Raw genomic sequence first — 14,638 nt, forward strand, 5'->3', positions numbered from 1 at the left:
TCTATGTATAGGACCTATATCTGAGAACTAAAGCATAAAATACTTAGAGAAGATCTAATGAGATATACTGTAGTCAAGGATTAGGGAATTTTTTTTTTAAAGATTTTTTTATATGAGAGAGATGGAGAGAGCACAAGCAGAGGGGAGAGGGAGAGGGACAAGCAGACTCCTCGCTGAATGGGAAGCCTGACGCAGGGCTCAATCCCTGGACCCCAAGATCAGGACCTGAGCAAAAGTAAGACACTTAACCAACTGAGCCACCCAGATACCCCTCAGTATTCTTAATATACTGTTAAATTCTCCCATTTTGTTCAACACAACCCAAATCAAAGTCCTAACAAGCTTCTGTGTGTAGACGCTATTGACAAGCTGATTCTAAAATTTGCATGGAAAGGCAAAGGACCTAAAATAGCCAAAACAATTTTTTTTGAAAAGAACAGCCTTAGATGATTCATATTATGTGATTTCAAGGCTTAGTCTAAAGGAACAGTAATCAGAACTATGGGTATTAGTAAAAGGACTGATACCTAGGTCAGTGGAACAGAAAGAGTCCAGAAATATACCCACATGAATAGAGTCAGCTGAGTTTGAACAAAGGTGCAAAGGCAACTTAGTGGAGAGAGAATCATCTTTTCAACAAATGGTGCTGGGAAGTGCACATCCATACGCAACAAAATGAACCTTGACACACCTGACACCTTATTAAAAAACTCAAAATGGATCATAGAACTAAATGTAAAATATAAAACTGTAACAATTCTGGAAGAAAATACAGAGGAGTTCTGCATTTTAGGTTTGAAAATATTAATTTTTAGATCATGGCATCAAAAGTGCAATCCATCAAAGGAAAAAGGTTTTATAAAAGCTGAACTTTATAAAAACTGAAAATGTTTTCTCTGTGAAAGTAAGAAAATGAAAAGATAATTATAGACTGGGAGAAAATATTTACAAATCATGTATCATAAAGAATTTGTATCCAGAATAAAGAATTCTAAAATCTCTAAAAAAAATAAATCACCCAAGCTTTAAAAAAATTGGACAAATTGGGGCACCTGGGTGGCTCAGTCAGTTAAGCATCTGCCTTCGGCTCAGATCACGTTGGGGTCCTGGGATTGAGCTTCACGTCGGGATCCCTGCTCAGTGGGGAGTCTGCTTCTCCCTCCTCCCTGCCCCCTCTCATGCTCGCTCACTGTCTCTCAAAATCTTTAAAAAAAAAAAAAAAAAAAAAGGACAAATTATATGAATAGGTATTGTCACATTTTTTATTATGTTAGTGACCATACAGTACATCACTAGTTTTTGACGTAGTGTTCTATGATTCATTGTTTGTGTATAACACCCAGTGCTCCACGCAATACATGCCCTCCTTAATACCCATCACCGGGCTTGTCACATATCTATTCATAGTGTTGAATAGTAACTAATACATTAGGAAAAGATGCTCCACATTAGTAATGTAAATTAAAACCAGGATGATCTATCACTCTCCACCTATTAGAATAGCTTAATTCGGGGTGCCTGGATGGCTCAGTCAGTTTAGCATCTGCTTTCAGCTCAGGTCATGATCCCAGGGCCCTGGGATCAAGCCCCACATCGGGATCCCTGCTCAGCGAGTCTGTTTCTCCCTCTTCTTCCCTGCCTGCTTGTGCTCGCTTGCTCCCCCTTTGTCTCTCAAATAAATAAAATCTTTTACAAAAAATAGAATAGCCTAATTTAAAAAGCTGACAGTACCAAGTACTGATGGGGCTGCAGAGCAACAGAAACTCATATTTACTGCTGGTGAGAGTGCAAGAACAATAAAACCCCTTTGGAAAACAGTTTGGAATTTCTTACAAAGTTAAACTGATGCTTACCTTATGACCCAGCAATTGCACTCCGAGGTATTCCACCAAATGAACTGAAAACAAAACCTATGTTTATAGCAGCTTCACTTATAATTGCCAAAGACTGGAAACAACCCAGATTCCTACAACAGAGGAGGAAAAAACAGACCCAACTATACAATGGAGTACTACTCAGCAATAAGAAGGGAATGAACTTGAGTCATGCAGCAACATGGATGAACCTTCTGTGCATTTTTCTATGTGTTAAGAAGCCAGACCCAAAAGGCGATGTATTATATGCTTCCATTTACAGGATTCTGAAAAAGGCAAAACTAGTACAGAAAACAGATCAGTGGTTGGGAATGGGGAAAGGGGTCAACTATGAAGGGGTCATGCCAAGGAATTTTTAGGTGTTGAGATGGTCTTCTATGGCACTGTGGTGGTGTATTCGTGAGTATGCACTCATCAAAACCCAAAGAACTGTACACTCAAGAGTGACTCTGATTGTATGCACATTAAAATAAGGTCAACCAGGATTTTGGAGGGATTCCTGTTTAGAATGTAGGCTGTGATAAATGAACTCACTGGAAGGGGTGGATAAGAAAGGAGCTGACCTTGTAACTTCAAAAAATGGTTTCTGACAGGATCCTGTCAGGCTAAAGACAAAAAGAACTTACAAAAATTGCTAAATTTCACGGTTTAGCAGCTCTCAAAGTACACTAATGAGAAGCATGTTTAAGTCAGAAAAAGCAGTTAAAAATGAGTGTCAGAATTAACCTTGTGGAGCTGACTGGTGCCCGAGGTCACCTTCACATCTAGACACTGTATTTGTGCACACACAGGGTGTAGACACTAGATCCCCTAGCTCCGGCCACCGAGAGGGCCACCCATGCTCCTTGCATAACTGTCCGATGCTAGAACTGGGGTGGGGGAATATGAAAGCACCTGGAGAATTGTGTACTGCCAGAGAGTAAGGAAGTTCTAAAGAAAAAAGAAATGGGAAAAAAAAAAAATGGAAGAATGGGAGCAGGTCAAAAGGACACGAGCCAACCATCCACACTGATCTGAACAAATGAGTGAATCAGGGACTGGTGTTCCTTACAGAAGAATCCCAAGTCACAGATGGACAAGAAATGAGGGAAACACAGACTATCATCGTGAGAACACCGCAGCCAACACCCACTGACTGACGAGTACGAGACTGAGTGGGCACCATGCTCAACAGAAAGTTTATCAGCAGAGCCTCCAAGTATCTCTCCCACGATACTTATTAATCACCGTCATAGTTTTCACAGCTGCTCCCAGTCTCTGGTCCTTCTCCCTCCAAGAGGTGAAGCTTATTATAAGCTAGGCTTAGTGATCCGGCTTCTAACAGAGCACAGAAAGTGAGAAATAGCAACTGGCGAACGCTGCCTTCGACAGACAACCAGGGGAGTAGGTCACACTGAAATGTGATGACAAGGGCACATCAGCACTGAGGGGTCGTTCCGAAAACCCGAGACCTTAGTCTGACCACGAGAAAACACCAGACAAACCCAAATCATGAGATGTTTACACAATACCTACCCAGTATTCCTCGAAAGTGTCAAAAGTCAGCAAAGACAAGGAAAGATGGAGACTCTGTCAGAGATCGCAAGAGACTGAGGAGACCTGACCACCTAATGCAATGCAGCATCCTGGAAGAGAACAAGAAATCTCAGTATAGGTCAGCTTGGTAGTCGCAGTTTAGTGAATGGCACCGTTACCAATGTTAATTTCCTAGTTTTGCTAAGTGTCCACGGTTCTGTAAGATCCTACTACAGGGATCTGGGTGAAGGACATAGGCCAACTGCGCTATCTTTGCAACTCTTCTGCAAAACAAAAACTATTTTAATAAAGCCAAAGAAGAAAAAAATACATACTGGTAACAGATTCTGGAATTTAAATATTATTAAAAGGGACCCAGACATGACTGAAGTTTACTGCTGGATGGGGATAAATGGTCACCATTAAATACTGAAGTAATCTCAATATCAAACAAAAACACCCTCAAAAGAACAGAAATAGTAAATCAGACTTCCTGGGCTCCATTCTCACCCTTGGTGATGATGTGCAAGAATAATTCACCGTCTTTGGGTTGATACTGACATTTGTCAGAATATAGACTATCTCTAACCATTATCTGAACTCTCCGAGCAAAGGTAGTGTATGAAAATTTTCCAAAAACTTCATATGAATGATAATGGCCTATTCCATGGCTTTAAAAGGAAATTAAAACCTATTATCCGAGCATCCTGAATTCTACAGAGAAGCTAGCTCAACAGCCTGTCAAGCAGGTTTCCTCCCTGGGAATAAGTAGATATAAAGCAGCAAACAGAGGCTAATGACTCCTCTCCATGCAGGACCTTTGCTTCCACCCCACTGTGCCTCCTGGAGACGTAAGGGTGTGGTGTTCACAGGTGACAACTGCTGTAATTCTGCCTTACTCCCATCGAAGTCCACATTTCTGACAATACTGGTTTCCAGGAAAGAAATTCTCTTCTTAAAATACCTTGTTTTATTTCCACAGTTGCTTAAAATATTCAAGAAACAATGCAATTTAGCTAAAAATATTTATTCAAGGGGACAACATATAGTAATATATTTAAGGCACGTGAAAAAGTTTTGGCATTAAGTTGGCAAGAAAAAGAAATACAAATTATCCCGGTAAATTTCAGAATCGATTTCATTAGTACACATCGTTTTAAACAAGGTTTCAAGAGCACCGATAATTGATCTCAGATAAGGCACAAAGTTCATGACTCGGTGTCCCCATGCCTGAGCGGCTGCTGTCGCATATATTCCCAAATGAGCAGAGCCCCACTCACGTGGACGTTAAGCGAGCGGATAATGCCCTGCTGAGGAATTTCCACACAAACATCCAATTGTTGGATCAGATTTGCTGGAATTCCCTCACGTTCATTTCTGATGAAGAAAAATGGAAGAAGAAAGGTTAGTTTTCTTGTAATAAGCACACTTTTTTTCCTCAGAAATCCTGAATGTCACTGAAGAGTCAGATTAACAAAATAAAGTGAAGTCTGTGGCACCAGGGAAATAAACAAATAACACAGGTTCACCTGATCATCCAAACAGGTGAAATAAAACAAAAACTAGGGGTCTTTCCATAAACGTTACAAGTCAAAACTCCTGATGTGGGTATAACATCAGGAGTCTTGGTGAACTGTAAAATTTCCAAAAGCATTTTCTAGACTGAGACTCAAAGGGATCTTCTTACCCCAACAAGAGCAGAGATCTCTCCGGAAAGCTATACTGGGTCAGGTCTATACTCTTGGCAGTCTGTTCCACACCAATGACGGTGTAACCTTCTGCTTTTTTCTGTTGCAGAAAATCGATGAGCTGAGGTGGTTTTACCTTAAAGTGAGTTTAAAAAGAGCAGAATAATAAATTATTCATTTACAGCCTTGGAGTAAAATCAGAGTTTCAAAAAAACTTTCGTGAGACTGTCTTTTTATAAGGAAAAGGAAATATACTCTATTAAAAAAACAAAAAACAAAAAAACTCCCCCAACATCAAATATATTTATAACAAGTATTCCTGAGGGCGCCTGGGTGGCTCAGTTGGTTAAGCGACTGCCTTCAGCTCAGGTCATGATCCTGGAGTCCCGGGATCGAGTCCCGCATCGGGCTCCCTGCTCGGCGGGGAGTCTGCTTCTCCCTCTGACCCTAACCCCTCTCATATGCTCTCATTCTCTCTCAAATAAATAAATAAAATCTTTAAAAAAAAAAAAAAGTATTCGTGAGTTGCAACAGGACGTATTTTACAGAATAGAATTCTAAAAATACAATAATGTGAGAGATCATAAAAGCAACGGGGGAACAGAGGGGGGTGTTTTTTCCTTTGAGTATTATTTTAAGCTATTAAAGGCTGGACAACTATGAAGTACTGCAAGAGGACTGATAGACGACAGAGGACTGCAGAAGATTTTGGCAAACCAGCGTTTTACTAATATTACTTTCCACCCACCTCCAATAACGGCAACCACTGCTCTGCTGAGACGCTGAGGCCCTGGAACTGCTTGTCTCTGACGCACTGCAGGCTGCCCACCACGAGCGCCGAGGCCCCGAACGCCTCGCAGGTCCGGCACAGCCCTGTACATGACGGGCCGCGTTACCACTGGCAGTCCTCCGCCCAGCTCGCTATGGCCACACAGCCCCCCGCAGCTCCCCAGGAGGGTTAAGTGAGGAAAATGGGCACAATGGCACTGGACCGATGACAAATTTTCAGGATCAAAAGATTTTAAGCAAGCCCCCTGGAAAACTGTAATTTTACCTCCTAAGTTAGTTGGTTTATCAATGAGCGAGGCCACTACAATCAGTCTGCTAATGGACTTTCCAAGTTTGGCGACACGATCCTGAAATACTAGCTCCAGATCTAAATCTGGAGTGTTATTTTTCCAGGGGATAATCTTCTTCTGAACATCCATCCACTCTGACTGGCTAGCTGCTTCGCCCGAGTGAGAACCTGGGAAGGAAAAGGAAATAATCCCATACATAAAAATCTATTTATTTACACACACACACACACACACACACGTTTTAAATGATAGTTTAGAATGAGATTCATTAACTAAAGAACTTTACTTGGATTCAGACACAACTGCCATTTTCAACAGTCATTTTAAATTTTCAAATTGAACTCTAACAACCAATATACTGCAACATTTCGTGAAATAGAAGATAGGGGTGCCTGGGTGGCTCAGTCGGTTAAGCATCTGCCTTCGGCTCAGGTCATGATCCCAGGGTCCTGGGATCGAGCCCCGCATCGGGCTCCCTGCTCAGCAGGGAGCCTGCTTCTCCCTCTCCCTCTGCCTGCCGCTCTGCCTACTTGTGCTCTCTCTCTCTAATAATAATAAAAAAAGAAATAGAAGATGCACTTGTTGTCTACGTTTTAGCATATCCCAAACTGGGAAGCATCTTAGAATTCCACAGGGTATCCTAGTTTGGTATGATTTTAGCATTTTTTCTTAGAGGTCCATAAAATAATGGTGTATCTGACAAACAAGAGGGTATTCCTGAAAACAAATATACACAGTCTTTATCCTAAATTATTTTACAAGTACTTGGGGAAACTTTCCTAAAATGAAGGATATTATCTGAACCAATTATCTCTTAATGAACGTTAGTAACCTGTCTAATGCAGTGTTCTGAGCTGTAGCACAGGACTGAGACTGTCCTTCCAGGCTCTTCCTCAACTGCTCTACTCCAAACTGCTGACCGAGCCACCAAGGAGCACTTAGCTTATCAGGACGGAAGAGAGATGCAGATACCAGAACACGGTACTACAGTGAGTGTGTGTAATGTCTCGGGGAGGGACGGACGGGCAGAGACAAAGACCCAGGAGGGCTCAGGGAGGAGTCTGCAAACCGAGTGGGGAAGGGCAGTGCAGACCGCAGACCAGGTGTGCATGTGCACAGGGTGTGGGAGGACAGTGGCCCGGGCAGCGGCAGAACTCCGTTGTAGCTTACTACACCGTGTGCCATGGATGGAACATGATGGCTCAGCCCATAAAAAGATCATGAAAGACTTGTATAGAATGATAAAGAACTTACTCTACAGATAGGAGCCATTAAAGGGTTTTAAGAAGGGGGATAAGAGTACTGGTTTTGTGTTTTAGGAAAAATCCCTCTTAAAAGTGAGGTAAGGATAAGTTGGGGCCTCTGCACCAGTCCCGGCAAAGACAAGTACAGTCTAAATTAAGACAAGAGCAGAAGCAGCCAGATCTGGAGGCAGAATCACGCCAATTTGGTAACATATGAATGCGGCACAAGAGAAAAGAATGACCGAGGGGCACCACTGACAGAAGGGGCTTATAGAGGAGGCCAAGTGAGGGCAGCAAGGGAAATGCAATCTGAATATGTTGAGTTTAAAGAGTTTATGGTGTATCTAGGTGCAAATGTCCAGCAGGCTCAGGAAAGAGGCCAGGCAGAAACAAAGAGGAGAAGTTACGTTACACGAGTGGTGGTCTCAAGTTGGGGAAATTAAAAGTGTTCAGGGACAGCATGGAGAATGAGGAAACCAGGCCAATGAAAACATTCCGGGGATACTACCAGTGAAGTCTTGGCATAAAGACTGCATTGCAGTACCCCTCTCATTTCCACACACCAGACAAAACAGAGACCTCCTTAGCCTTTTGCCCACCCAAGTGACGCCTGGTTTCTCTGCTCCGCCCTGTGGCCCCCAACACAATACATGGGGAGGACCCACGTATGCTCTCCTCCTCTCTCCTCCCATCTCTGCTCAGCCCGCCCCAGCAGAGCTGTCCCCACCACACTGATGAAGTAGCTTTTGTCACCATCTTCTGCCCTCAGATCTCCCTGTTTGAGGTCCTCTGTTTTCCTCTGTTTTGGGAAAGCTCTTCCTCAGGATCTTTGCTCGACTGCTCGCACTTCACGTGGGTCTCTACTCAATGTCAGCTCCCGAGAAAGGTTTCTTTGATCCTCTGTCACTATCTCTACCCTGCTTTGTTTTCGTGGTGCCTTTTATGTAGGAATGAATGCAAGCTGCCTGAGGGCAGGGACTTGGCCTTATATCTAGACACAGGAGGCAATCGATAAATCTTGGTTGAAGGAATAAATAAATTTAAGGTGATTATGTCTTAAAATGTATTAGTGAACCATCTAGATGTTTGATAAAAAATGCACTTTCCCAGAACTCTCCTCCAGTCACACTGAATTAAAATCAAAGGGGGGGACCCAAGTATTTGTACTTTACACAAGTTGCCCAAGGGATTCTTGAAAACATTAAAATTGTAGAGAACTACAAATATACAGGACAAAGAGGGGAACTCCTAAAGAGGAGTGAGAAGAGTCAGGTGGAAGAGGAAAATGAGGATAGCAAGAAGCTAGCAAATGAATGCCCCATAAAGAGTAGGTATAAGAGAAGAGCGCCCACTTAGGCTTTATGAAGGAGACAAAGACCATTTATGATTTTCTGAAGGAATCTTCACTGGTTCTGGAACAGGGAGAGCGTGAACGAGGACCAAAGGAGCGGCAGCAGTGAGGAGAACTGGGAGACCACTGCTACACAACATTAACACTAGCTGTGGTTTCGAGGATGGGTGGGAGACTTGGTCCTTGGTTTTTCCAGGGGTCACTGGACTGTGCAGGAGAACAGGGAGGAGGTGAGCAATCGAAGGAACTGTGGGTCCTTCAGAAAGCTGAAGGGAAGCAGTGTCACAGAAGGTGGAGAAACAGGAGAAAGAAGGCTGGACAGATGAGTGAGGTCCAGCCAGACCCACAAAGGACGAGAATCAGGAGCTCTGCTTTATTCCTAAATGGGCCAAGAAATGAGATTTCATAATCTGACCCTTTTTAAAATCTGTACTTTTACAGAAATACATAATGGAAGAGCAGTAAATATTAACAATAATATTTCAAAGAAAAGGGAAGTTACTAGCTTTATATAATAAAACAGATCAGGCTCTCCTTGGCTTTGTATAGCAAAGCCAAGCAATTAAAAATACCAAAGTTACAGCACTTTTCACGGTCTTTAAGTGGAGGAGGAGAGGACTTCACCACATCAGTGAAAAGTGGTGTGATCAACTCTCTGTTCTCAGTAACTGAAGCGAGTAAGGCTAACCAAGTCAACAAGTGGGAGAAAAAGAAAACACTTCTTTACCTGCGTCCTGCTGAGCCCAGTCACCCGGTTTTAGTTCACAGAGGTGAGCTGGCGAAAGGTACCACTGAAATCCTGCATCTAAAGGAATGTCAGTGAATCTGGTAAATTTACCAATGGCAATCCATTCGTCTTCAACCAGGCCTGAAAGGCGTGGAAGGATGTAAAATATGGTCTGAAAAGAGAATGGTAAAATCTAAATTTTTTCCCCTTGAAAAGAACAAAGAAATACATGGAAACATGTTTAAAATACAACTTATTTACTATTATTGATGTATTCTCCCAAACTATCACAATGACCGTATTATATATGTTCATTTATATCTGGTAGCAACTGTCTATATGTATTTCTCATCTTCTCTAAGCCATCAGGGGATTAACTTAGGAAATGCTTGAGGGCAGGCAGACCTTCCACTTGGGTTTTTCTCACCGTATGTAATAAACCACTGTGCTCTCGATAAAAGCAAAAAGTGTTTTAGGATTAATCAATATCAATGTTGGGCAACATTTAGCTCAGGGCTATTTGTTGATAACCGAACACCTCCAGAAGCGATCGAGTTCAAGCTCTTTTGATGCCAAACCTTTCCTCTTGCTACCATTAGACAAATTTGGAATCTGAACTTTGTCTTGACTGTATATTAGCTGTGATGTCAGACAGACCACTTAGCCTCTCTTGGCCTCAACCTCCCCATTTGTAAAACGAGGATAAAATCAGGTTAAAATAGCCCATCGAGGTTGAGTAAACAGAGTATTACAGCCCTGGGCACGGTAATTGCTCAGTCATCACGTAAGCAATCCTCCTGGCCTTTTCTTACCTACTAAACGGAACAGAACCAGAAAGTAAGTCATCAAAGGTGAAAAGGTGCATACAAAACAGAAGCACAAGTAACAGGCAATCTAAAAATGAAACCGTAAACGTGTGACGATGCACACGTCTTCACAATGGTTTCTGGAATGACGAATGGCTTTCTGCACGCTGGCCCACATGATGACTGCCACGCAATGCTGACTGAGTAGGAACCGAGCTCAGTCCGAGTGTAGGACGAGGCAGAGTTCCTGCGAGCCATCATGTTACTTCCACGGGCAGCAACGGCTTGGATCGTTAACAGAGGAGAAAATACACAGAAGGGGGGACAGTGAGGCGTCGGGGACCGAGATGAAGAGGGAAGGAGGGACTTACTCCTGCTGGAGAACATAACAGAAAGGGCTGACTTAGCACTAGAGGCCCTACTACGAGTCCTTCAGAAAGGCGCCAAACAAAGCATTCTGGGCGCTGAAGAACACAGAACAGAGCATGTTAAAATAACCGAAAAATCCTGCATTTTGCAATGAAGTCCACAGCTGCCCAACAAAGGGCATAATATTCTGTAGTGAATATCTCACGATATACAGATTTTTTTATCGCATATGCACAGCAGCTACAGTTCCTGTGGAAAAGTCCTAGGTCACATGTTTTAAATTCAAATGTAGAACATTCTATTTATAGTTGAAAGTGATACAATTCATACAAATCTTAATAATTTGTATATTAATTCACATGCTAACTGTAATAAACATGTTTATGGTTCTTAAAATTACACGAACACACTCGGCTAGGAGGAGGTGGTATATCACACACTACACAATTCTCGTCACCCAGAATCGAAACACTGCAAGTTTAACAAAAGAACAGATCTTTTTGCTCTTTCATTAACAGTGGGCTTCATTACAACAAAATCTCACCTGCACAAATGTTCTCACTCATTTCCTTTTAATGTCTGAACAGATTTCTGTTTAGAGTTAAATATTCCCCCTTCCAGAGTTTACAAGCCAGACACTGCCTGAGGAACAGAAAGTGACAATGACTAGCCAATTTTCACCGCTTACGAGTGAAATGCAAGTCATCTGCATGAAGTAACAAAATTAAACTTAGAACTTTACAACGTGAAGGTGATGTTGTAAGGGGTAAAAAGTTCACCTAATTATAACCCTCCAGGAACTGTGGCAGAAAGGAGGTGCAGGGATTAAAAACACAGTAAAGAATTTACGAATGACACTCTCTGCTCACCTCCAGACAATAATCCTGCACTGGGTGAAATGCTGCAAAAAAGAAATGCTCCTGGATGCGTTGCCAATTCTTCTTGGCGTTCCTAAGGGTGAAAAATACGGTATGAGGTACAGACAAGTGAGACAACTCTAGTGGGGGGGGGGGGGAGGAGGGAGAATCAACTGGATAATCAGAAAGAGGTCTCGCAGAGTTTAGAATGAAAGGGAAATTTTGTGAATTTTATCTGAAGATTTATACACCCCTCCCTCCTACATCAACATGCTTTAAAAACACCAAGTTTGACATTTTGAAATGAAAGTCAAAGACAAAGAAATAACTGTTTCAGAGCCTTACAACAAACAGCGACTCAACAAGAAGCGAACCCTCCGGCAGATGGTGCAGAGGCCCGCGCTCCGTCAGAGGTGATGGGGAGCGGACGTGGCCGTCCACTGGTACCGACAGGTACCGACACAGCCTGCCAGACGAACAGCTTACGTGCTTGGGGAAAAAGAATTCTAAAAGGGAACTATGAAAAAAAAAAAAACAACAAAAGGGAACTACATAAGAAATTTGGATTGGAGTCTTCAAGTCTCCGTCCTGCAGTAAACACCTTTTCTACTCTGAAGATCCATAACACACCGCCCAACTGGACCAGCATTCCTGAACCAAACAAATGTAATACGAGCAGGCTGTAAAGTCTTAACACATCTGCCAAGTTGTAAAAGGCCAAGGGGGTAGGGATAAAAATTACAGAACACGACAGGCAGGTTTCAGTTTAAACTCATGATCAACAGCCCAAAAGCAAAGTAGCAATTTTGAGGCATTTTCCTGCAAGAAGGTTCTCGTGTGATGGCTCCCCGACCCCCCAGCGCCCCCAGCCCCTCTGCGTGCCTGACGGCCGAGCCTCCACAGCACTGGGGGGAGAGAAGAGAGCGTTCACCTCCTGTGCCTCCTACCACCTGCCATCTCGTCCCTTCCCGCAGGGCTCCAGATCCCACTCGCTCAACTGTCCCCTCGTTGCTACTAAGCCTGTTCAAAGGGCTGTCTGTCTGATCGGACAAAGGAAGCAGCATACCACAGAGCCTTCGGTCGGCGTGGGAGAGAGAGCTGGGGGCAATGGGCGGCATGGGAAGAAAAGCCACTCATGAGAGAAACCCCTGTGGGGGAGGAAGGGCAGGGACGGGGGAGGGAGATGGTCTGGCCTTGACCTGACACCTTTCCGCACTGTTCAATTTCCTAACCGTGAACCCTTATTTAAAACAACTAATGTGACCGAAAAGAAAAGAAAAGCCCTCCTCAATGCACATTGCTACTACATTTCACAGAGGAGGTTTTGGAGGGAATTAACTGGGCTGTGTTTTACCTTCTTCCTCGTCCTTTTTTAATTTAAGATAGGAAGTATTTCAAATATTCAAGTAAAGAAACAAATGGACAGCAATGAGCCTATGCCCGGACTGAATAGGTAACATATTGTCCCAACCACTCCTAACCCACGTTAATTTGGTGTCCGCCCCACCAATGAAGCTGCTGACACAGCTCTCGCTTAAATCCAGTGGGCGCGCTTTTAGGCTCTCGTTTCACTTACTTCAAACCCGTCTGTTTCTCCGCACCCCATTCATTTAACACACCATTTCCTCCCATTTTCTATGGCCTGCCTCTGATCTGCTCTTCCTACTTTGAAAAATGGCAAAAGCAAACCAGTAGAGGTCATGCTCAAGTTTAACCAATCCGCTCACCAGGAACCCGACCGGCCTGGCCTCCGCCCTGTCCTGCCCGCACTCACCGCTCTCGAGCCGGACCAGCACCGTTCAGCCGCACAGCCCGCCTCGGTGCTGCCCAGAAATCACCGTCCCCCACTCCTCGTCTGCCTACTTCCTACCCATCCTTTACAGGGCAACTCACCTGTTATGTTACTTAGAAAAGAGTGTGCACTTTCTCATCACAATCTTTACTTTTCCACTGGAGGACCTATCACGATTTAAGTTATTTTCTTTGTGTGACTGTTCACTTGCTGTCCCATCCACCTGGCTGGGAGCCACACGAGGCTGGGGCATCTACCTGGCCTGCTGCCGATGCCCTAGAACTCAGCCTGCACAAAACGAGTCTGCTGTGTATTTGAAAAGCAGGGATGGTCTAATACCCACGGTCCTTTATTTTTACTGGTTATGTCTCCTACCCGGTACCAGGATTTTAAAAGGAGTAAGGTATTTTGTAAAAGGGTGTTTTACTGCTTAATAAAAAAGGAGCTGAACCAACTGTTTTTAGAAATCAAAACACAGCTACCCAGGAACTTTGAATAGGATCAACCACCAACCAAAACACTGCAACACCAAACAATAAATCATGATTTCTTCACAGAGCAAACTATTAACTGACAAATGCCTATTCGTATGTAAAATTTATTTAGTTCCCTCACACTTCCTTCCACTGAGGGACTGCAGTGTGTACACACCCACCCACCAAGCAGAAACGGGACATTCAGGATTGCCTGAAAAGATCAGGAATTCTAGCTGCTGGAACATACCCAGAAAGGTGGGGGTTGTAGGCACTGCTAAGGTGAACAACTCATTTTAATGACTAGTCTTAGTTGGGACCAGAACTTGAGGCGGCCGTCTATACACCCAACCGTGTACAACGTATCAGAGGCGTATAGCTCCTTCCTTTGCACTTTGTCCCTCACCTGTAACCTGTCCTATGTCCCCACCTCTCTTCTCCGGTTTTCTCTGGTAGCCCATGTAATTATATTTTAGTATTTATATTACATTTGCTGAATTGAGGATCTTCCTCCTGAACCGCCAAAACCTCCTTTGCCCAATCACCTAAATGCTCTTTTCAACCAGTGGGTCGAGAGTAAAAGCACGCAGAAGAGCTAGAAGGCAGCTTATGGCCACAGAAGTCTTCTGTCCTGGCCCCACAGGGAGCTTTGCGATGACTCACAGTCTCAGTTACACCACCTGTTACCTTGATGGTCAAGCAAAGACCCCCTGTATGTTACTGGTTTTCCAAACACTATTTCAAATTCTTAACATGCTGCTTCCAACTTTATCTGTTTATAAAAATTTGTGAGTGCTTTTGAGCGTCTGAAAGAAACCTTTTATACTGATTGATAGTGCCTGGGTCTCTGAAAATTATAAAAA

General features: G+C 43.4%; 1 protein-coding gene across 6 annotated transcripts in view; it reads right to left on the bottom strand.

Moving 5' to 3' along the window:
* Positions 1 to 4,400: 4,400 nt before the first annotated feature.
* TARBP1 (tRNA guanosine 2 -O-methyltransferase TARBP1) overlaps positions 4,401 to 14,638 on the bottom strand; it is an 85,550-nt gene continuing 75,312 nt past the window's right edge. For 4 of the 6 annotated variants that reach the window (XM_081824300.1, XM_081824299.1, XM_081824298.1 and 1 more), the window contains 6 exons: positions 11,523 to 11,604; positions 9,479 to 9,650; positions 6,132 to 6,323; positions 5,826 to 5,950; positions 5,077 to 5,213; positions 4,401 to 4,766 (listed from right to left, as the gene is read on the bottom strand). In XM_081824300.1, coding sequence (XP_081680426.1) covers positions 4,598 to 4,766; positions 5,077 to 5,213; positions 5,826 to 5,950; positions 6,132 to 6,323; positions 9,479 to 9,650; positions 11,523 to 11,604 — 877 coding nt within the window. In that variant the 3' untranslated portion in view covers positions 4,401 to 4,597. Of the gene's footprint in view, positions 4,767 to 5,076; positions 5,214 to 5,825; positions 5,951 to 6,131; positions 6,324 to 9,478; positions 9,651 to 11,197; positions 11,296 to 11,522; positions 11,605 to 14,638 lie in introns of those variants that run through there. The other 2 variants (XR_014146341.1, XR_014146342.1) reach the window with 2 other exon arrangements.

The sequence above is a fragment of the Leptonychotes weddellii genome, chromosome 6 (assembly GCF_054177405.1).
Source record: "Leptonychotes weddellii isolate Sample4059 chromosome 6, ASM5417740v2, whole genome shotgun sequence".
Lineage (NCBI taxonomy): Eukaryota > Metazoa > Chordata > Mammalia > Carnivora > Phocidae > Leptonychotes > Leptonychotes weddellii.